The following is a 22,168-nucleotide window of genomic DNA, read 5'->3' as shown; positions in this document are numbered from 1 at the left end:
GGGGGTGAAGGGGAATTCAGGTTCCGGTTTAGCTTCAAGTGGTGAAGGGGATAAAGGAGAGGAGGCAAAGGTGAAGACGGAATCTTGAGGGAATCTCCGTCGTTACGGGTTGTCGGGGTGAGTATCTTTCGTGGACTCTTGGATGGTATTGCAGGATGCTATGATGTGGTTATATCTGGGATTCGCTATCTATATTGTATGTTGGGATATGCTGACCGACGCAGATGTCTTGCGCCCCGTGGGGAGATCTGTGTCACGGCCCTACTCTTCTACGACGAAACCGGCTGTACCGAGAATGATTGCCGGTTCGTTGATGTTGTGGTGTTCGTAACTGGGATTGTTAGAAAGAGACATATCGAGGGGAGCACGCTCACTGAGAATAACTCACCTCAAGGTGCCGACTCCGCCAGCTTCCAGGATCAATGTCGTCTCCGAGAGTGGCTTTCCGGTCCAGCGCATGGCAAACGCGCGCAGAATATGGCCGTGTGCGACGATTAGAACGTCCCCTTTGCCGTCTGACGAGTTCTCAAAGCATTTACTGTGGTATTTCCCCCTAATCTCGGCGATCAAGGCATCAAGTCGACGAATGACGTCTTCCGGGGATCTGTTCGGGTTCACTTTCATCAGCTGCTGCGCAAGTCCTACCACGAAGGGGATTTCAGGCTTGCAGCTTGAAACAGAGCGGGACCATACTCTCCACCTGGACATCCGTCCCTCCAGATATCCCACGGCCCCTGGCCATTCTTCTCCCGCAGCTCTCTGATCTGCTTACTCGTCAATCCTTCATAATCGCCATAGTCCCATTCCCGGATCGCGTCGGTGATTTCCACCTTGGCTTCCGTGCGGATGGGTTCCTCCTCTTCTGATTTTCTGGCCTCAGTCCATGGAAGTCTCTCTTTGCAGCCGATTTCGAGGAGCTCGAGGGTACGTTGGGCGCGAGTGCGGGGAGATACGTAGCTAGTCGGTCAACGTTAGCATCAACATATCAGCATGGCGCAGCTCGCCATTTCTTGTTGTCATGTACACCAGATTGTCTCCAATCAAGGCTTCATTTTAGAATAATTCCAGAATACATAGACATACACATGCACCAGCTTCTTTGGAGCGATCAGTCGGTCATTGCCGACCAGCGCTTTGCCCGTCGCCTTGATCCGTTTCTCGCCGTTTGCTGTAAGCGGCAAGTCGGTGATGCCGGTGTGCCGCCCGTTAAGGGACCATTCTGTCTCGCCGTGACGGACAATGAAGCAGCGGGGCGTCATTTTTCCCCTTGTATTTGCAATATCTGATTTCCGTGTACGATGCTTAATCGAATCAACCCTGGTAGCGACAGAAAGTAAGTGGGAAATCCAAGATTGCGCTGCGGGTGAGGGGGCACATTATTTAGTCTGGTGGGTAACTGCGTCATTCGAGCTGATAATCAACGCTTATCGGGCTTGTCTGTTCCGCGCCTCTGTACCTCTCCATCAACTGCGTAAAGGTAGTAGGCAAAGACAGAGGAACAGATTCTAGACTTTTATATAATAATCACTGATGATTACGATAATACTACATAAGCTTGTGTCTTTATACTTGGCACCAACACCTTGTACCTAGTAAGGAGGAATTCTATCGGTAATGGCCCAGTAGCCAATGCACGAGTACTCGTGTTCAGCCTTTGCAGGCTCTGTTTCTGAGCGTCATGAAACTGGAGAGCTTGCACCAGGCGTTATCAGTGAGTCCATCCGGGTAAGTTGATAGTTGATACTGGATACCATCATTACCCATTCCTGCTGATAATGGATGGAATTCCCTACCCGTGCTTGGGTAGTAAAATATAAACAGTGCAGACTGAAGGAGCTCTGCAGCTTGCATATTGCTCACTATTAAGTTAATCTCTTATAATTAATATAAGATTATTAAATACAGTAGTAGTGTTACTTTATTATGATAAGTAGTAATTATTAAAAGTTTAGAGGGTAGTAATAGCATATAATGAAGTAAGAAAGAAAAGATAAGGTGAGCAAAAAATATACAATAGCATGTATATGTTGGTGCTCTGTGAGAGCACTTATAGAATGCTCTCTATTATATAACGTAATTCCCGGCCAAGCGAGACACCCGGCCAAGCGAGACACCCAAACCCATTAGAAAATTTCAAAATCGATTATCTCAACCAACACCTATGAATTTAGCTAAATATAGCGATTTTTACATGAATTGATCCTGTGGCCAATCTCCCTACACCCACTACACCTAGGCGGAGCCCTCTTCGCTGGTTGATCTGCCTGAATAGGCAATTCACCCTGCCCATGCGATTCTACCGCAGGTGCTTCTGCTGGCAAATCTGGCTGTACAACTAGCTGTAGACCCTCTTCAACGGTTAAACCCTCTTCGCAGGGTATCTGCCTAGTTGACCGACTGCGCTTCTTCACCACCTTCTCATTTGCTGCGCGTAGATTCGCATTTTCTTGCGCTAGTAGCGCGGTGTTATGTAGCGCTATACAGTGGCCCTTGATAATCTGATCTAGTATGGTTTTTGATGGGCTCGGAGGGCTATTTGACCGCTGTTTCAGTAGGTTTTTGAGCATAGAAGCTTGCTTCTCTAGCTGAATCACAGTTCTGGGTGTTTTTGGTGTGAATTGGCTAGACCTGCTATTTGGCCGGCTGCTTGGTGGTGTAGGCGTTTGTAGAGAGATATTAAGCTTTGAAAGCACTCTTTCTGCATCAACTGGTACTAGGCCACTAGCTGCAAAGCTATTCTGAATAATAGCTGGCTGTTGGAAGGCCTCTAGCCGCGCACATTGGTAGTTATCCAAGAAATCCAACTTGTCAATATGGTTATATCCTCTCCGCGCAAGATCACTTATAAAGCGACCGTACGCGCGCTTAAGCACTGCAAAGCACCCAACATCAAGCGGTTGTAGTAGGTGCGATGAATGTGAAGGCATATAAAGAGGAATAATATTGTTTTCTGCGCAGATCCGGTCGAATTTGGGTGTAAGATGACTCCCATGGCCGTCAAGAATCAACAGCTGAAACCGGCCTCGTACACGCAAATTTGTGTGTGGGATAAAGTGCTTTTGTAGCCAGCGAAGGCCTATCTCATCAGTAGTCCAGCCATTATTTGAGACCTCAAACCGCCAGTCTTTTGGTAGGTTATCAAACCAACCCGCAATAGCAACTTTGCCCTTGAATATCACACATGGCGGTAGTGAATAGCCATCTGCGCAGATTGCCTCGATAGCAGTAACCCATTCACGATTTCCTGGCTGTAATATTGAGCGCCGACCATAGTATTCAGCTCGAGTAACCACCTTCTGCGCTGAAATAAGACCCATTGCAAATCCTGTCTCATCAAAGTTGTAAATATCCTCTAGTTGGATACCGTTCTCATTAATAATGCATTGTACAGTTGCAAACCACTCTCGTAGTGATTTTGGGTCTTCATTTAGGGCACGCCGGTAATCATAACGTCTTGAAAAGCGTGTACGAAGCTCATCACGTCGCTTAATAAAGGCTGATGGCCAATTCTTGCCTACAGTAGGCGAAGGGTTGGTTCCGCGCGCAGCAAGAAGGATATTAGCCATTTCTGCTACAGTAGCAGGTCTAGGCGCTGCTCCACGCGTATCCATAGAGATAATCCACTCAGTAAGCGAATCCTCTTCTAATTTAGTCAATTTATGACCAGGGGGGCGTTAATCAACGCGTGGAAGGCGTCCCTGGGCGCGGTGGTGTAGTGTAGCAGGCGGTATCTCATATAACTTCGCTGCTGCACGGAGAGATTTGATGCGGCCATTTTTAATATCATCAAGAGCTAATAAGATCCTGCCCTCCTGATTGGCCGATTTCTGTTGAGATTCAGAGCGAATTGGTGGCATGGTAGGTGGTTGAAGTTGTTATGTAGGTAGGAAGACGCGATTTTGGATGGGGTGTCTCGCTTGGCCGGGTGTCTCGCTTGGCCGGGAATTACGTTAGTAGATAGCATGGTAGTAGCAATACCTTTAACTTATAGTTAAACTAATTACTAAGGTGTGAGCATCTCCCGCACCTCAGCAGAGATAATATCTCTGTGGGTCACGTGCTACCCACATGACCACCCGCAGTTTACTACGTACATGTTCTCTGTGTCTAACAGGATTATTTAGTAATATACTGCAGGCTGCCTCCTTAGGAGGACATTATAAGATTATATAGATGCTATTAGAACAGGGAGCTAATATTAATACCTAGGGTGGATTATTAGGTAATGCACTGCAGGCTGCCTCATCCAGAGGACATGAAAAGTTTATATAGATGCTCTAATCAGTAAATCTACCTATAAAGCAGACAATCCAGACATCTTATGATTTTCCTTCTAAGAGGTTAAAGATTTCTTAATCTATAAACTATATCTCTTATAGTATAGTTTAGTTATACTTACCTTCTTATATACTTACTGCATAGCTTTCCTTTCTATTACCTAACTATTCTAAACTCTAGATAGTAATAATATTTGTAGCTCCCATATTATGACCTAACTGTGGTCAAATCTGCCGCACTCTAGGTCTAATAGTATACCATAAAAATCTGCCAGTATCCAGCTTTGTAAATATCTTGGCTTGAGATATGCTATCCAGAATCTAATTAATTAAAGGCGGTGGATAATGGGCCTGTTTTCATAATGAGATTGACCTTGTGATCATCCACCTAGAAATAGGGTTCTCCAGACTTTTTTTTCACTATTAAGATTGATGATGTAAACAGCACATTGCTTAGGATGATGAAACCTTTGTGTGTAACTTATTAATGATGTACTATTTACTGCTTCAAGTTCCTCTGTGCTTATTACAACCGGCCTTATATCATATTATTTAGCCGTTCCAATTCTCCCCTGCAGGTTGGAAGGGTATCTATTTCCCTCTCTGAGAAGCCATCTGCCATTGTCCAGGCAGAACTTGCTTGACCTCAGCTAGTTTGTCTGACAATGGAAGATCAGATAGAAAGATAAAGGCAATGAATTCTTGTTTGAGTCATATCATGAGAAGAATAAAGGTAGAGAGGGAAGGGAGAGGGTTGAAGGACCAAAGGTGTTGATGGGGGAATATCATGAAGCCCCGTCAGCCCTAGCCCTGAAGTCTGAACCCTTGCCCTGTGTCCTTGCTTCCTAAATATAAAAACTACATGCAAACTACCTAAACCATGAAACATTATCAGAGTTCAGTGCAGTGCGGTGCAAGGTCATCAGAAATCCCTTGCATCTACATGATCTTTTGCACGTCCTAGCTGCTTGCATTCTCCGCTTGCAGTATTTGCATTTATTTAGTGATGCTTGGATTGTTTTGCTGACTAGCCATGGTCCGTTTGGAGGTTGGTGACCATAAAGGATTTGTGCCTTTTAACATTTTTGGGCGGGCCTTTAATTGCACAAGGCGCTGCTTTTGCTCAAATATTGGTCTAAGACCAGCAAACACTGCTTATTTGAACTAATACAAGCGAGGAAGATTACATACAAGGATTGCTTGTGTTTCAGATCACCGCTTGTTCTGTCGGAGGACGGTTCTCTGCGATCCTCTCATACCGAATCTCGCTCAGGTCAAGCGTTTGATATTCTCCATGCACGGCCAACTCGGCAACACAGCGCCCGCAGGCTAGAGCTTGTTGGCTCCCGTGGCCAGAAAGCCCACGCAGAAAACTGACCTCATTAAGAGGGCCAATGATAGCATTATGATCAAATGTGTTGAGCCGGTAGTGACCGTTCCAGGCATCGGTAACCTGTGCACTGGCGAATTGTGGGATTCAACGCTTGAGTACAGGCAGAATCTTGTCTTTCCACGCATCCTCCGCGAAACTCAAACCATCCACATCCACCGCAGTGTCTGGTCCGACGGGCGGGCAACCGACCTAGGTAGTCGTGTGCTCCATACGAGCGAAAATGGACACCTGTCGGATCGATCGTCAAGGGAGATCTTTGGGCAGTGGTTCATTGACAGAGAAGATGTAGGTATATCGGCGCCTGGCCTCGATGGGCAGATCCTTTCCCTCCAACCGAGAGAACGAGTAAGCACGGATTCCTGCAGCGTTGACGAGAGTACTAGTTGTAATCTCTTCACCACTCTGCAAAGTGATATTTCGGACGTGGTTGCCCTCCAAGGAGATGTCAACCACCTTGTTCTGGATGTACTCGACACCGTTTTCGCAGGTTGTTTTGCGTAGCCAACCAACCATGCCGAGGGCATTAAACGCACCCCCATCCACAAGATTAAGTCTTGCACTGTCGATATCCCCAGTGTGCAGGAACGGATAGTTCTCGTTGATCTCAGTTGCGGATCGAATCCGGGTGCCCCCTTCGCAACTGGCCTGCTTTATAGTAGGAGAGTCGCCTTGGAACCATTAATTCCTCATAAGGGCGCATCGTTCATTTATTCCGGCTAGGCGACATGGCGTGAGATCAGGTACATGATGGTCCGCATTCTCCTCATTCGCCGATAGAGCTGAAGCATTTGTGATGATTTGGACGCACGTCGAACGACCTGAAGATTCTCAGTCGGGTGTTGGACGGGTTTATGAGTCTGATAGAGCCACTTGCAGCAACATGCCAGGTCAATCCAAATCATCTAGTAGGAGTTCGAAAATATAGACGACGATTTCAGGAGGGAGGGGAAGATAACATATTTTCAAATGTGACAGGCTCGAGCATAGACCAAAGCAGCGTCCAGTACTCGTGAAAGGAATGAAATTTTGAGATACACATTTGCCAGAAGCAGTCGGCCTGCTGTCTCAGGGATTACTAACGTAGCCTGGGCCAGATTGATCAATGCGTTATCATGGTTAAGGAGGGTCATGATATTGCGTGCGAAACTCCGTCACGCTTATGTGATAAATCTAGAGTGCTGGACAGGACACGTCAGCAGAACAGGGGTTGAGCGGGGTCACTAGGTGAGCAGTATTGAGGTTCAGGCGATTCAGGCGATTCAGGTGAACCGAGTGAAGAGGATGAAGACAGGGCGGCGAGGGCGCTAACAATGAATTAAAGAAACAAAAAACATACAACAGCCGGGATTCGCTGGTGGTCACCCACCCAACTACTAACCGGCCGGCGTGTGGCTTAAGTACGGCTGAGCGGACGGGAAGCCCTGTTTTCCACACCCTATGGTCGTATGTGCTAACAATAGAGTATAAAGTGAGATATATAGCATAGAAAGCACATGAAACAGCCCAAATCTTTGAGGCTTCACTTCCTTGCTCACCGTCCGTCATGGGAATATGTAGTTCCTATTTCATCATATTGCCAGGGTGCCCAACATATCTGGCAAACTATCAACAACCACCCTCCTATTTCATTTCTGTTATCTGATATTCCGTACTTATTGCAGGTTATGAAGATGGATACAGACAAAAATTTTGTAATGATGGTATGACAAGGAGTTTCATAGCTAGTCAGGCCCCTAGTCTGTCAAAGCGACAACTCCCTGGTAAATTAACATCATCAGTCTGCAGGACAACACTATTATCTGCACCTTTCTCTAGCAGCAGGTGTATGAGCTCTTTATCACCTACACTTAAAGCCGCTTTGAGAGCACTGCCATGTTCCGCACATTAACAGTAGCGCCATTCTGTAGGAGCAGCTGTACAATCTCCTTATGGCCTTCATAAGAAGCAGCCTCCAGAGCACTGCCATAATCTCCCCCCTGAGCATTAATATCAGCACCATTCTCTAGGAGCAGCTGTACAATCTCCTTATGGCCTTGACTAGAAGCAGCCTGCAAAGGAGTTTCATAGTAGCCCCCCTGGCCATTAGCATCAGCTCCTTTAACTAGGAGCAGCTGCACAATTTCCTTGTGACCTTCATAGGAAGCAGCCTCTAAAGGACCGCCGTAATCAAATCCACCACCGGGGGCGTTGGCGTCGGCACCATTGGCTAGCAATATCTCTACAATATCCTTATGGCCTTGAGAGGAAGCTGCCTGCAGAACATTGCCACCAGCAAGCCCACCGCTGCAGGCGTTGACATCAGCATCTTTTTCCACTAATAGCTGTACAATGTCCTTATACCCTTGAGAGGAAGCAGCATGCAGTGCACTGCCATAATATAATCCACGGGTGGGGTTGTTGACATCAGCACCCTTCTCGACTAGTAGCTGCACAATTGCTTTATGGCCCTGAGAGGAAGCAGCCTTTAAAGCATTGCCATATCGACCGCCCTGTGCATTGACATCAGCACCTTTTTTTAACAATAGCTGTGCTGTATGTTGCAAGCCTGCTAAGGATGCCAAATACAACGGAGTTGGCATGCTCCCATCTCGCCATCGCCGCTCTCCAAAGAGTTCAATCCAGACTGCGGATACTTGGCTTTGATGGTCGAAGAAATTCAGGATTCTGTCCGAGACATCCTTCTCAGTCTCAACAGTCCTTGCATGGTACATCCAGTATTGCGCAGAGTATTCGGCTAGCGGAAATTCTGCCTTGAGCTCCCTATGAGCGCCTTGCTCACGGAGACACTCCAGGTATGCTAGACAGACTCTTGTGATATCTGCTCTTGCGCTTATTTCTCGGAGGCTCGTTTGGAATATCTCCCCAATTGTTGCCATTCCCCTTGGGAAAGCTTCTCCAATTATCCTTGACTTGAGATATTGCTGCACAGAAAGATGTGCTAGTTGAAGTTCCATGAATGTTTCTGTCCGAGCGGAATCCTGTTTTATGACTAGAGAGACCAAACTCGAGCAGACTTTCATGATATCTTGAGGGTTTGGCATCCTAAGGCTGGGATCGAAGTAGGGATCCCCGCTGGGATCAACTACTATAACATCAACAGCTTCTTGGATTGTCAGAGGTCGGGTTGAATAGGTAAGAAACTGTAAAATCCTTATTGCATATTGTTGATAATTACGGTCAATGCTAGCCAGGATTCGGGCGTAGGTTTCTTGTAGTGTCTTGGGTAGAGATCTCAGTGATGCCCGAAGCATTCGAAGATCAAGGCACTTTTGTAGCATATCAAGTTGGCATGCGGCCCACCTGAACCTATTCAAAGATAGTTAGTATGTACCATGTAGGGAATCGTAAGGTCGTAGCATATTAAAGCCTCTTACATTCCGTCCGCTTTCTTCATCAGTTCCGTCTCAATTTCATTCTGCACGGAAGGCTCTGACTGCCACCTCTCAAACTCTCGATCAGTCTGAAGTCGCTTGTGGATGTACGCACAAATATCCTGGTTCACAGGATCATGCTGAATGGCGACGTGGCTCCCTGGACATAGCCAACGTTTTAGTTCTGATTCAATGTCTTCTTCTCTGCGACTAGTAACAAGGAGTTGGGGCCCTGCCGGTCTGGAGCTCGTGAGAGTCTCTATCCACAAAAGTAAATTCGACCTAGTATTGCATTCATCCAAAGCGTCAATGACAATATAGATAGTTTCCAAATGGTCTATCATTTGCAGGAACGTGGCGAACAGAGACTTGAACGTTGGTTGTTGGCCACCCTCCTCACATAACGAAAATAGCTTGCCAAGATCTGTTCGAGAGCTCTCACATCTTGAATAGATCTGCATGGCAAGTGAGCGAACAAGCTTGTTAAGTGATTGTTTATCAGTATTAGTGAAATCAAAGAAGAAATAGAGGACAGCATGAGAAAAGTTAAGCTGCTGATAGAGATGCTTAATGATAGTCGCGCTAAGCACTGTCTTCCCACATCCTGGAATTCCATGTAGCCAGAGATGTCGACGTTTTCCAGATTTCCACTCGTTAAAAGGCTCGCTTTCAAGGAGCCAGGAACCAGTTCCTTCATGGTGCTTTTCTATCGCTTCGTTCAGGTTAATTGAGGGATCAGGAGTGGATAGCCACTCTTTGATTTTCCTGTATTGACTATCTTCACTCAAACCTTCAACCACAGCGGCCGTGGTGGTTGTAATAGAATGAATTTGAGTAACACTTCCTGAGACTTGAGCTCTTGTTATTATAAAACCCATAGAAAAGGAGTTAATAGAGGAACTTACTATCCTTGAGGATATTAATGGCTTTCTGTGTCTTCTGAAGGTCTTGAGTTGGAATATAAGCAAGCAGCTCCTTTGTATACGCAGCAGCTGTTGCAGCAGCATACCGTTGCCATTGGTCGCTCTTATGCGAGTCACCATAATCACAGATTCCCCTAATCACAAGGCATGGAAATGTGTTCATGAGACCCGCGGCTTCCATCTCAAAGCAAATGCATTCTTGCCCGATATCCTCCAGAATTCTATCTTTGTGGATGGCGTCCTTCAAAAGCGTGTTACCAGAAGCAATAGTGCCATAGTGAATCTCTGGTTCACTCGAATCACGCGGTTCACGTCGAATCTCTTCATTTGGGTCTGTTGCCTTATACAACCGATCATTCTCAACCCCTTGGTACACATATCCTTGTCTTTGTCTGACCATTCTGGGATTGGCTTTCGCCATCTGTGCAAGAAATTCCGAGACCCTAGAGGGTTTCCGCTCATGCTCTGCCTGGAGCCTTGCTAAAGCCTTGAGGAGGACTTCGGGTGGCCTGTTCAGAAAAGCCCTGCTTTCCCGCTGATTTCCAGCCTTTGCTTTGTATAAATCGTACTGGATGACCCCCCCGCTACTTCCTTCGGGTTGACTGACTGCAACATCTCCCAGTCGGATGTCGCGACCTTCCTCTGGCCTTGCGATTCCAGCTCCAATCCCCACGAGGAGGCCAATCCTGATGTGAGGAAAGGAGGAGAGCATACATGTGGCAGTAGTAGCGGCGGATGTTGTGCCATATACTCCTGCCGCAAGCGATGTTATGACCACGTTATGTTCTCCAATTCGGCCCCAGGTGTATATATTTGTGTCGTGATGAGGCTGGTCAAAGTTGCATGGTTCTCCATGTTCCTCATCAAGCATTGCAGTTGCCGCTGCAAGCTCTATTGGAAGCGCAGCGATCCAGCCAACAGTGTAAAAATCCGGACTCTCCAAGTCCTTTCTTGAAGCCATAGTCAGAGTAAATGCGCGGTCAACGATTTAGCTTTTGCCTGGCTCGACAGATTAGCTTTTGCGTTGCAGGTAAATTTTTTTGATTCAGTGTGAATGTTGGTATCGCAAGGACTGAGGTGCTTTAAGAGATGAAGAGTATAGAGGACCCCTTTTGGTATGTGAAATACAGAATTACCATTGAATTGAGCAAATCTATACCTTATGTAGGAAAAAGAAGTCAATTAGACAGTCTTGATAGATGCAGCCGTGGGACCAGATGATATGAGTTCAATCAACCCCTCCTTATCCATATTACAACGTGTCATCATAAGGCTAAACCATAAGGTTCCAATAAGACAGCCTAAGAGCTTGTTGTTGAACATCTTGCTGGAACTCTTTGCAGTAACTACTTGTTTGCATAAGTCCCGAATGTTATGACTTGCTGTATTATTCTTATCTAACTTCAACATTAGGTGATAAATTTTTCCCCTGCTATAACCCTTACTGAATTACCGATATTTTAGGATGGTTTGCCTACCAGCGCACAAAATAATTTAACGTAGTAAATATGATAGTTTCCCTCCACCCAGCTTGATCTGGAAACTGAGTCAGGGGTCGGAACGGATATATTTGACTGCCTGCTTGTTGTTTGAGTCACCTGGGCTGTCTTAGACAAAGCATGCCGCTGTTTTGATAGTTTAGTAAGGTGTAATTCTCACGGGACAGATTTGGGGCCATCTTCGGTCTTAAAGATGGGTAGGTGGTACAGTCATAGTAAATTCACAGTATGGGTAATTTCTCCTGCTCGCGCGCTCTGGATCCATCATTGTGATAGAATTTATGCTATCCATGATGGTATTGGCACCTTGTTTCTACAAGTTGTTAACCACTTCTATAGGCACACATCACTCGAATATGAATGGTTGCAGTACCTGCAGGGACGCACATTCACAACCCCTTTTGGGCTGACCTCCGAGGGATGATTTTCCACCACCCTAAGGGAACCGAGATTCTAATGTCCCGCAAAGGTACCTTGAGATACCCAACGGAGCTGGACCACTTGCCGTCAAAGCACTGTAATCGTCATAGCCAACCTCTGTTGGATGATATTGAGCCTGAGGTCTACCTGCCTCAATCATACTGTTATACAAGGCATGCTGAGAATTTGACTGAACTTGGTGCGACCAATCTGCCCTCCATCCAGCGACAGCAGCGCAAAGCAGATGGACGCTCGAGGGTCCCTCATCCGCGTGGTTAACTTCTTACCACAGTCCACGGGCCACAATCATCGCACCCAGTCTCTCGACTATGCCATTGTCCTCGACGGGGAGATGGAAATGGTGCTAGAGGACGGGTCGCGAACTAGGGTAAGGGCTGGCGATGTGGTTGTGCAGCAGGCGGTGAGTTGATGTATACCGATGTCTGCTGGAGTTGAGTCAGCGGCTGATAGTTATGAGATAGACGAAGCATCAGTGGGATAACCCTCCTGGTCGAACTGCTCGCGTCATTTTTGTCTTGCTCCGGTCTGAGGCCCTTGTGGTGGGAGAGAAGCTGGGTGATTCGGGGATTCCGGACGCGTTTAGGGTTACTACATAAGGCGTCCTTTTGCTCTTCAGCCTCTTCTCGCTTGTTCCTACGTTGTTTTAGCTGTTGTAGTTAGTTGCTGGGACAGTGTGCAAGTTAGTATGCTAGTATCTCATTATCGGGATGCTTCCCAATTACGAGACAACTTAATATAATCGCATTATTCGGATGTCTAGACTATTGTAGCCCTACGTTGCTTGGTTCAAGCCTACCCCATATACCATGCTTATTCAATATCTGCGTGTTACCCAGTCAATCAGCGTGATAGTCTCACGGGTTCTCCCTGATGGCGCGGGTCACCGGACCGCTGTTTGCCTGATTAGCAACCCATCCAGCTTGATAATTCCCGCGTACTCACGTATCCATGTAGGCACGGATCTTGATGATTTTGTTCTCCTCGTTGAACTCGCAGACCCAGGTATACTCGTTCGTAAACGGCAGCTCATTCTTGCACATAGTATCGACCGCCGCCTGGCGACCGTCGCTGATGATGTTCTCAATCTGCAGCTTCAACGGGCTGGCCCAGGTTGATTGAGCTGAGAGGCTTTGTCCAATTATGAAACTCAGCCTTGGAACGGTAGTGTCCAGCAATGGGACAGAAAGTTCCTATCGCCGTAGTCTTGCCACCAACAGTCAAAGTAGCAGGACAAGTAAAAGCCTGCAGTGTGCGGCGTCTACCTTTCACTTGCCAACCCACATCATCCGCAATATGTTCGAAGAAAGCGGGCGCATTGCCTCTTTTGAAGGGCTCGAATATGGCTCGGTGACGAATAGGTCGATATCGGACGGCGGAGGTGAGTCTTGCTTTGCTCGGGAGCAGGAAACGGTGAGGCGTAACAGGATGTGGCCTGTGATTTCCAGTGTTGAGGGCGTCTGATACCGGAAAGTGATTGGCGTCCTGCAGAACCTAGTGAGCCTCTGGGACCACAAAGTCCGATGTGCGGGAAGGACTTACCCATTCAGTGCATCATAGGTACAGGTACCAACAGACATATCAGGAGTCTGTGAAAGGGTCTGCTTGGGCGTGAGGAAGAACTTGGTGTACTGAGCATCCGGGATGGGCCAGTCCACCTCTGCACGACTGGGAAATTTCAATTTGCGCTCCGGGTCGTCTACAACACAGTCGCCTTTACGGACGCATATATGCACGCGGGGCTGTTGGCCAGACTTCCGCCCGTCGCAATCATTGTCCTTCAGGAAGGCATCCAAAAAGGATAGTTGCAGCCGAGCGGAGTGAGGGTAGTAGAAGGGCAAATCATGACGCCCAACAATGAAACGCAGGAACTTGTACGGGGAGGAGGCGCGCATCCAGCCGATGACATTCCCACGTAGATGAAGTAGGATTCCGCCCTGGATCCAGCAGGGTCAGTTGTTATGCATCATGGACTGGGGAAATCGGAATCCTTACCCAATTGGCGACGCTCAGAAGAGGAACCTGGATACTGGCCAGATCGGTTGTGAAGAGTCTCAAGCAATATGTGTGCTTTTAGCATAAGCAAGTCTGAAAGGGGGTTGCTCTATTGTCCAGTAAGCCATCCTCTTTAATTGACTGTCATGTATCTATCCTTGTCAATTTTCATATAATCACTCGTCTGCTATGTACATTCAGTGTAAGAAGTTAAGCTAAAACCATATTATTACTATCAGTACCTAATGCCTTCGTGCTAATCTCAGAAAACCCACCCTAGTTGCTTGAAGAAATTACAGCACCTGATACTACAAACCAATATCAAGAAAGAGACACTATTGACATATCGACTTTATAGCCATCGAGCCCCAGGTACTAGCAATAAGATAGTCATTTAGAAGGAGACTGCTTTAGATATGTCTTACTACTTTTCAATAGCAGCTCGAGATATTTCTCAATTCTTCCATGTGCACATACAGTCAAAGGTGAACACTCTGTACTTTCATCCAGATTATAGTCTTCCCTGAGTCTCAATTCAGGGAGAACTGTTTGCAGCGGTGTGGATGCAGATACAGCTTCAGCCACTTTTGGATTCTCCTCTGCATTCAATAGCGGTTAATACTTTTGCGGTCATTTTGAGGACAGCGCCTAAACCATGCTTAGCGGGCAAAAGCTACAGATGGAAATGCCGCCGTAAATGGCGTCAGTAGCAGTCTTTTCCAGCGTCAATTTCACAGGTCCTCATGTTCTAGGTGTAAATGATAAACACTGAAAACCATCCGAACGAATTTTGAAGACGCCAACTTATCAATCTAACATATAGCCAAATAGGCTGGTCTTAGATATAAGAAATCCTCGATGGTCTAACGGTCATGATTTCCGCTTGTCACTCAAATAGAGAACGAGCGCGGGAGACCAGGGTTCGACTCCCTGTCGGGGAGATTTCTTTTTTCACCCAAGGTTTGTTTTTTTGCCCTTCCAACTGACGCATGTGGTTCACGAGGATATATGATGCAGTCAAGATAAAATAGATATAATTGTTTCTAGCCTCGATTGCTCATGATACAGACGGGCTGAATTCCCAGTAGGGCTGGCGTCGCAAAGAGCAGGAACAGTGTCACATGACTGACCAGACAAATATAAGCGAGATCAGATCTCATCAACCAGCGGTATGTGATATTTAGAGCAAAATTGCAACTTCTATTTGTATTGGATCAAAGGTGTGCTCTGAACACATCAGAATCCTGACGGCGTTGCGGTAACGAGACCGATAAATATTTAACCATATCACGCCGCTCCTTAAACCGCCACTATATCAGCAAACAGACCAAGACATTGGGAGACAAGGCCTGTTGGTGCCGCTCAACAATTACAATATGCCGAGGAACGTGAAGAAGAACCCACGAGATGTCACTAAGCTCTCCGGGAAACCTCTGGCTGAGACGATAGAGCCATCACCTGTTCTGAAAACCCTGCAGGAGGGATGGGTAACCTCGCCAGATCTGATAGAGGGCGATCTCTCCTTTACCCTAGAGGTTATTCAAAATATGACGGTTTTCCTGTTAGCGAACCCCAACCTGAATTCAAGCCACTTGTTCCGTGCGGATATTCTTTATGATAGCCTGGGCGTTCTCAGCGCCCCGCATGCTATGGAGAACAGTCAAGATCATGGGAGCGGCGGCACAGACAAGGATACCCAAAAAGAAGATCATGTCGAGCCTCTTCCTGCGAGGAGTGTACCTGGATTTGAACTGAAGAGGACCATTGTGAGGAGACTCATTCCTAGGAATAAGAATCTGGACCGGCCCCTCGAACAGACCTGTCATTTTTACGAGGCGGATGAACTTCTCCCAACATCAACTAGTACAAATATTCCTCAAAGCGAGCAATGCGAATCGAAGGCTGAGTCGCCTCGCCAACGCTTCTTGGTCATTTACCTGCCGCATGTCTCGTCCAAGGAGGAGATGCCATGGTACCACCCCCTGCTACGATCATTGGCCTTCCTGTATGATTTTACACCCAATGCTTCTCCACATTCATCCGAAGAGAAGAAAGGGACGGGGATAATGTCGGTGCACTTCCTGCCATACGAGGAAGAACCAATCCAGAACCGTCTAGAGCGCACCCTGCTCGCGCTGTTGAGTACTCAGATCCGGCTTGCTCGCCAGACGCGCCTGGACGAAAAGCCAGAAGGAGGGAACTACAACCCGCACAAAGATAACGTGATACCAAGGCACCTCGTGCAAGACACCTACGCGCGACTCAAATTGAAGTACGCGGCGGACCTATGTCAGAATTGGGTCGAGGATACCGAACCGAACAAGCATGTTTTCGAAGACCTCTCGATCACGGCCTTCCTGATAGAGTTGTGGAGGAGCATGTACGGAGTTGTACCCGCCGATGAGAGAAGCCCCGACCAGAAGGAGCAAGGGAAGTACGACTCGAAATTTCCCGGATTTGTGGATGTCGCTTGTGGAAACGGGGTGCTTGTCTATGTGCTTCTCTCGGAAGGGTACCATGGCTGGGGATTTGATGCTCGTCGTCGGAAGACCTGGAGTATATTCCCGTCGTCAATCCAGGAGAGACTCAAGGAGGAAATATACATACCGAAGCCTTTTGCAGACGTGTGCACAGACTCGGAGATGGACATTGGTGTGAAAACGCACACAGGCATGATTCCAGAGCACACATTCATCATCTCGAATCATGCCGACGAGCTCACAATCTGGACGCCGCTTATGGCTGCCCTCTCAAACCCGGCATCCCCCTTACCGTTCATCTCAATACCTTGCTGCTCTCACTCGCTCTCTGGAGCCAGATATCGCTACCCGCCACCGAAGCCTAACAAAAAAGGGTCTGTTGACCGACCAGAAGATCAAGAGGTGGAACAGAATCCTCAACCGGCAGCCGGGGACTTGAAGGCGCTCCGGGCTGCTAAACAGCAGGAGCGCACCGATACCGGCGCGGTCAATTCCATGTACGGCTCTCTTACCGCCAAGACAATGGGAATCGCCGAAGAGATCGGATACGAAGTGGAAAAGACGCTGTTACGCATCCCCAGCACAAGGAATATGGGCGTGATCGGCGGCCGGAGACGGACAACGCAGGAGTGGACCTCAAGGGTTCATTCCGCACAAGCATCGCAGGCAGTCCAATGTAGTGCTCCCGATGCTGTTCGAGCTGCCGAGCAGGTCCTAGAAAGGGTCGCAGCGGTTGTCCAGCGGGAGTGTGCTCGAGAAGGAGGAGTCGAGGTCGCAGCGAAGGTATGGATTGAACGTGCCAAGGGGCTCCACAAGGGACAGGGAAAGGGTAACCAGCCTGCTCATGGATGAGATTGCGATGATACCCAGGAATAGATACCTTGCAAAAGAGAGCCATTCCTTGACTCTAGTGTTTACGCCCCGTGTTCGTACTGGAACTTCGATGAAGCTTCAGCCACGGCGTAGGAGAACCCAGGAAAGAGGCATTGACCATTTCCAACTCCCCTCGATAAATATCACTCACCGAAGCTTGTTTTCGTCCAAGGTCAGTGTATAAGCGTGGGAGTGATCGACATCTCCTCATATTCCAAGACCCGCGGGAAAGGGAATCCGATGAGAATGCGGGGATTTTTCAAGAAGCGCTCACCGTATCTCCGAGGTTTCTCCTTCTTTGATGTCATTATCCATGGTCTCCCAGGATACTAACCACTCCATGCACAGTTGTATGCAGCTTTAGACTCCCGCTTCTCCAGTTCGAGAAAAGTCTACGGCGTAAATAGGCTGCAGACACGGAGAAACACCGTTCTTGTCAACTGCTATGCGATTCCATGCGGGGGAGCCGGAGATGCATATCTCGGGTTATAAAATCCCCGGTAATCAAGGGCAATATGGAAGAATAATATCTGCAATTGCCAATTACTTCCGGGGTCGCTGAGAATAATTGTATTTCTGAATATACTTTCGTCGCTGTACAATGGGGCTCTCTTCGCTGCTGCTCTCCGCGGCGCTCTTCGGCCTCAAGGCCTCTGCATTGAACAATGGCTTAGCTCGGACACCGCAGATGGGATGGGTAAGTCATTGGATCTTTTCACTTGCATTAGGCATGCAGAGATAGACGGCTTACCTCGTTCCTATACAGAACACCTGGAATTCGTTCGCCTGTGAACTCAACGAGACAGTCATTCTCAATGCGGCGGAGAGAATTGTTTCTCTTGGTTTCAGAGACTTGGGATACGAATATGTGGTCTTGGACGACTGCTGGTCGGCCGGCCGGAACTCGTCTGGCTACCTCATCGCCGACTCCGAGAAGTTCCCGAATGGAATCGCCCATCTCGCAGACAAAGTCCATGAGTTGGGCCTGAAAATCGGCATCTACTCCAGCGCTGGAACATGGACTTGCGCGCGGTATGAGGGCTCGCTCGGTTACGAGGAAAAGGACGCTGCCCTCTGGGCAAGCTGGGGTGTATGTCTCTCTCCGTTTCCCCTGACATTGTCCAAGGCTGACAGCAACCCAACCCAAAACTAGATCGACTACCTCAAATACGACAACTGCTACAACGAAGGCGAAGAAGGTACCCCGAAGCTATCCTTTGACCGCTACAACGCCATGTTCAAGGCCCTCAATGCAACCGGCCGCCCAATGCTCTATTCCCTGTGCAACTGGGGCGTCGACGGGCCCTGGAACTTCGCCCCAACCATCGCCAACTCCTGGCGCACGGCTGGCGATCTGAGCAACGTCTGGGACCGCGACGACGTCAATTGCCCCTGTTCCGAACTGGAGGGCCTGGACTGCAAGACGCCGGGTTACAAATGCTCCATCATGAACGTCCTCAACAAGGCCGTCTACTACCCGTCCAAGGCGATCCCAGGCGCCTGGAACGACCTCGACATGCTCCGTAAGTTCCACATCCCCAGCAACCCCCTTGCACAACATCCACCCGCCCCAAGGATGGAATCACGCTGACGCGGCGCAGAGGTCGGCAACGGCGGCCTCACCGACGACGAATCAATCGCCCACATGAGCCTCTGGGCCGCCCTCAAATCCCCCCTCCTCATGACAAACGTCATGACCAAGATCGACCCGCCCACCCTCTCCATCCTCCAGAACCCGGCCGTCCTCGCCGTCTCGCAGGACCCCGTTGCCTCCACCCCCGTCCGCCAGTGGCGCTACTTCGTCGACGACGTCGATGAGAACGGCAAGGGCGAGATCCAGATGTACTCTGGTCCGCTGAGCGGCGGCGACCAGCTGGTGCTGCTGCTGAACGCGGGGTCCAAGGCTCGCGAGATGAACGCCACGCTGGTCGATATCTTCTGGGAGAGTGGGCCCAAGGGAACGGCGAAACAGGTCAAGCAGCACTGGGATGTGTATGATCTGTGGGCCAACCGGATGAGCAATGAGGATGCGGCGGCCATCATTAATGGGACGTTTACTGGGCCGTCGCCCTATAACTTGACTGCTATGGGTGGGGCGCATGAGGTCTATTCGCGCCCTCTGCCGTCGAATTCGAAGGTGTTGATGGGGTCCAAGGTTGGGTCGGTGCAGCCTAGTGGCACGGTTACGGCTCATGTTCGGCCGCATGGTATCGCTATGTTGCGGTTGCGCGCGACCGACAAGAAGGATGAATTGTGAGTTGGGCATACCGTAGTGGAAGAAGCCGAGGAAATTATAAATACCTGAGTACCTCGATGGTCCCGTCTATCTAGTCTATTAACATAATGATGAATCATGAACATCTGAGCGGATTCTCTAAGCATCGCAGATACAAGCTTCAAATGAGCTGGGAGGTGAACTATACACAAGCGCTTGGAGTAAGACGGTGTCTCATAACTGAGAAAGTAGACGAATATACTCGTCGAATAGCAAGAAATAAGGAGACCGATAACACCGAAGAAAGTAGTGTATCAACGGCAGTGGCACAACTGGCGATCTAGGCAGAACTGCCACTGGCCTGAGTCTCGCGTGTGGGATAATGCTCGGAGCCTTTTGGTGCTCCGCCATTCGCGTTTGCCGAGTTTCGCAAAGCAGACGCCTTCTGAGCCGTTGCGTCGGCACTTGCAGACCTGGCAGCGGCTGCAGCTGCGGTGTCCCGAAGACGTTTGATTCTCTCTGTCCGAGCTTCGCCGGGAAGACTGCCCCAGACTGGTTCAATAGAGTCCGCCCGCCAGTTGGACCGATGACCGGACATGATACCATTTCTGGCCGTGAGAGGTGTGAGGGGTGCGCCGCCTACACCGGCTTCTCCCCACATACGAACACGCTGGAGCTTCCGTAGCTTCGCTAGTCCGTACACACAAACGACCGCGGTGATCAAAAAGCAAGTCACAGAGACAGCACCGAATCCGAGATCGGACTCTTCGATGAAGTTCTTCAAGTTCATGCCGTAGAGAGCGGAGAAGAGAGTGCCTGTCGCGAGGCCCAAGGTTCCAATACTAAATTTGAGGTCGAGTAACATGAGAGAGTTACGGTTTGCGTCAAGGATGGCTTTCACACTGTAACAATCAGTAACTGCGTAACCAGACCAGTAAGGCGGCGGAAAAGACGACCTACACTTCCTCGGTATTGCGAATGCTTGTCACCAGGTTGCCGCTGGCCTGGACAATTTCATCGCAGACTTTGTGATAGGATTCCAAAAGCATCTCCACTTCTTGATGATCATCTTCCTCCCGCTGAACGCCATTCGCACGCTCGGTCAAATACATTGTAGCCAGGTCATCGTCCGCTTCAAGGAGGTCATCAATGGCATCTCGCACCAAACGAGCTTTCTGCTCAAAGGTACCGAGTTTCTTGGAGTAAATCAGGAGATGTCGCAACTTATCCCGGTCGATATCTTCTTCCAAAGCGCGAAGCACACGCACGACCGGCTCCCTCACACCATTGAATTCTTCCTCCAGACCGGTGGTAACGCTGATCAGCACTGCTTCCAAGGCGCGGAATTCGTACGGTAGAGCACCGAATCCTCCTGTCTGTTTCTGCCGTAGCTTCCCCTCCAAGTCATATACAAATAACGATTGCATATACGAATCGGTCGATCCATAGGCATCAAACACAAGGACTCGATCATGCTTGATCAGAACGCGAAGATGCAGCAGGTTGATGAGGATCGCGCTCGGTCGGACAAGGATGTGCGGCAAAGTCGAGGAGTCGATCTTGCGAAGATCTCTAGGAAGAAGTCCATACTTCAATCGATCATTAATTTTTATATTCGGCACGCAGTGTCATGCAGATAAGCAACGCACCTTTGCGATCAACTCGCTTTTCTTAAACTCGCCATTCACAAGAGTGACGTTCCCATTCTTGTCAAACTCCGTACACCGTAGCCGTGGCTCGTTCGTTGCTTTCGCTGCTAGCCCTCGGCCAATAGTGAAACCTCCCTCTGTTCCATCGTCAATCAGCGCGGGCCCGCCGCCGCGGTTGTGCTTATCCGCTGAGGCGTTGCTACGCCTCAGATCTAGAAGTCTGCGTAGGAGTGGACGGCTCTTGGTGGAAACAGATCGTGAGTACGGTGCGCTTGATAAGGGAAAAATTGAAGACGAGCGTCCAGCTTGGCCGGTACAGAGCCAGAGTCGAGGCCGCGAACTGCTATGACTTCTTGCCGCGAGGGTAGGGGTTCTGACTAGGTTGGTCTGCAAAGTCGTTCGCCGTGGTGCCGAAGCAGTGCAGGTCCAGGTCGACAAAGCTCTTGAGGATGCGTCGCAGGGAAGGATCTGATGTACATATGGCTTACTTCGGGGAGGACGTGCGCATGTTGATGAGTTGACGCTGAGAAAATCGGTTTGAGAGCGCAAAAATCGGAGGAGCGTCGTTGAAGGGGCTGAGGGTTTCAGATGCGACGATGACAGCATATCTGGGCTGCCTTAACGAGCAGTCAACCAGATTGATTGAAAGTCGCCTTTCTTTATTGTTTTCTTCTGGAAATTGATGAGTTCATGAGATACTTCAATCTATTTTCTTGCTCGAAGTGTTTCCGCAAGACGATAGCGGATCAACAATGTTCCGTATACTTGCACCGTCATCGCCGATTATCTCCATCATTGGTAGATATTGCCTCCTAGAACGTGGTCTATCTACTGGTGGTTCGATCTACACTGCAACCCTCAAGATTACTTACTGAACGAACGGGTAGCTTGTCCGTTGCCAAGTACACAGAGCCAGAGCAATGTCCCGGAACTGACGTACTGTTAGCAGCGTGATTGTAAAAGCCTTCTAAAGGGGTTGAAGGGAATTTAGGTGTGATTTTGCATACATCTCTAGAATCGACCCTCGTTCTCGTCCCTTTTGATAAAACCTTCAA

At 48.7% G+C, this 22,168-nt stretch overlaps 8 protein-coding genes and 1 non-coding gene across 9 annotated transcripts, besides 4 other annotated features; 4 read left to right on the top strand and 5 right to left on the bottom strand.

The window, feature by feature from the left end:
- Positions 1–261: 261 nt before the first annotated feature.
- NFIA_048920 (histidine phosphatase family protein) lies at positions 262–1,259 on the bottom strand (the record flags this gene model as incomplete). Its single annotated transcript, XM_001257450.1, has 4 exons — positions 262–331; positions 389–604; positions 694–957; positions 1,084–1,259. 4 exons carry the CDS (start codon positions 1,257–1,259, stop codon positions 262–264), a joined length of 726 nt encoding a protein of 241 aa, XP_001257451.1.
- Positions 1,260–2,080: 821 nt separating this feature from the next.
- Positions 2,081–2,116: a microsatellite.
- A 229-nt stretch (positions 2,117–2,345) lies between these two features.
- Positions 2,346–3,812: a mobile genetic element.
- Positions 3,813–3,907: 95 nt separating this feature from the next.
- Positions 3,908–3,943: a microsatellite.
- Positions 3,944–5,484: 1,541 nt separating this feature from the next.
- NFIA_048910 (uncharacterized protein) lies at positions 5,485–6,183 on the bottom strand (the record flags this gene model as incomplete). Its single annotated transcript, XM_001257449.1, has 2 exons — positions 5,485–5,730; positions 5,947–6,183. 2 exons carry the CDS (start codon positions 6,181–6,183, stop codon positions 5,485–5,487), a joined length of 483 nt encoding a protein of 160 aa, XP_001257450.1.
- Positions 6,184–7,517: 1,334 nt separating this feature from the next.
- Positions 7,518–10,925, bottom strand: NFIA_048900 (Ankyrin repeat protein; the record flags this gene model as incomplete). Its single annotated transcript, XM_001257448.1, has 3 exons — positions 7,518–8,976; positions 9,045–9,891; positions 9,947–10,925. The coding sequence occupies 3 exons, from the start codon at positions 10,923–10,925 to the stop codon at positions 7,518–7,520; spliced, it is 3,285 nt and encodes a 1,094-aa protein (XP_001257449.1).
- Positions 7,568–7,819: a microsatellite.
- Positions 10,926–12,127: 1,202 nt separating the features above from the next.
- On the top strand, positions 12,128–12,500 carry NFIA_048890 (cupin domain-containing protein; the record flags this gene model as incomplete). Its single annotated transcript, XM_001257447.1, has 2 exons — positions 12,128–12,304; positions 12,366–12,500. The coding sequence occupies 2 exons, from the start codon at positions 12,128–12,130 to the stop codon at positions 12,498–12,500; spliced, it is 312 nt and encodes a 103-aa protein (XP_001257448.1).
- A 342-nt stretch (positions 12,501–12,842) lies between these two features.
- On the bottom strand, positions 12,843–13,796 carry NFIA_048880 (uncharacterized protein; the record flags this gene model as incomplete). Its single annotated transcript, XM_001257446.1, has 3 exons — positions 12,843–13,094; positions 13,186–13,336; positions 13,444–13,796. 3 exons carry the CDS (start codon positions 13,794–13,796, stop codon positions 12,843–12,845), a joined length of 756 nt encoding a protein of 251 aa, XP_001257447.1.
- Positions 13,797–14,748: 952 nt separating this feature from the next.
- On the top strand, positions 14,749–14,837 carry NFIA_048870. Its single transcript has one exon. It is a non-coding gene; the product is annotated as a tRNA-Asp (tRNA).
- A 435-nt stretch (positions 14,838–15,272) lies between these two features.
- On the top strand, positions 15,273–17,228 carry trm44 (tRNA (uracil) methyltransferase; the record flags this gene model as incomplete). Its single annotated transcript, XM_001257445.1, has 1 exon — positions 15,273–17,228. The coding sequence occupies one exon, from the start codon at positions 15,273–15,275 to the stop codon at positions 17,226–17,228; it is 1,956 nt and encodes a 651-aa protein (XP_001257446.1).
- A 622-nt stretch (positions 17,229–17,850) lies between these two features.
- On the top strand, positions 17,851–19,506 carry NFIA_048850 (glycoside hydrolase family 27 protein; the record flags this gene model as incomplete). Its single annotated transcript, XM_001257444.1, has 4 exons — positions 17,851–17,946; positions 18,016–18,339; positions 18,403–18,772; positions 18,851–19,506. The coding sequence occupies 4 exons, from the start codon at positions 17,851–17,853 to the stop codon at positions 19,504–19,506; spliced, it is 1,446 nt and encodes a 481-aa protein (XP_001257445.1).
- Positions 19,507–19,804: 298 nt separating this feature from the next.
- Positions 19,805–21,719, bottom strand: NFIA_048840 (CorA family magnesium transporter; the record flags this gene model as incomplete). The annotated part of the gene is made up of 3 exons (XM_001257443.1): positions 19,805–20,366; positions 20,425–21,053; positions 21,114–21,719. The coding sequence occupies 3 exons, from the start codon at positions 21,717–21,719 to the stop codon at positions 19,805–19,807; spliced, it is 1,797 nt and encodes a 598-aa protein (XP_001257444.1).
- Between the last annotated feature and the right edge of the window lie 449 nt (positions 21,720–22,168).

Source organism: Aspergillus fischeri, genomic scaffold, assembly GCF_000149645.3.
Source record: "Aspergillus fischeri NRRL 181 1099437636266 genomic scaffold, whole genome shotgun sequence".
NCBI classification, from domain to species: domain Eukaryota; kingdom Fungi; phylum Ascomycota; class Eurotiomycetes; order Eurotiales; family Aspergillaceae; genus Aspergillus; species Aspergillus fischeri.
The sequence above is the reverse complement of the archived record's forward strand: the minus strand, read 5'-3'. Positions and strand labels throughout refer to the sequence as shown.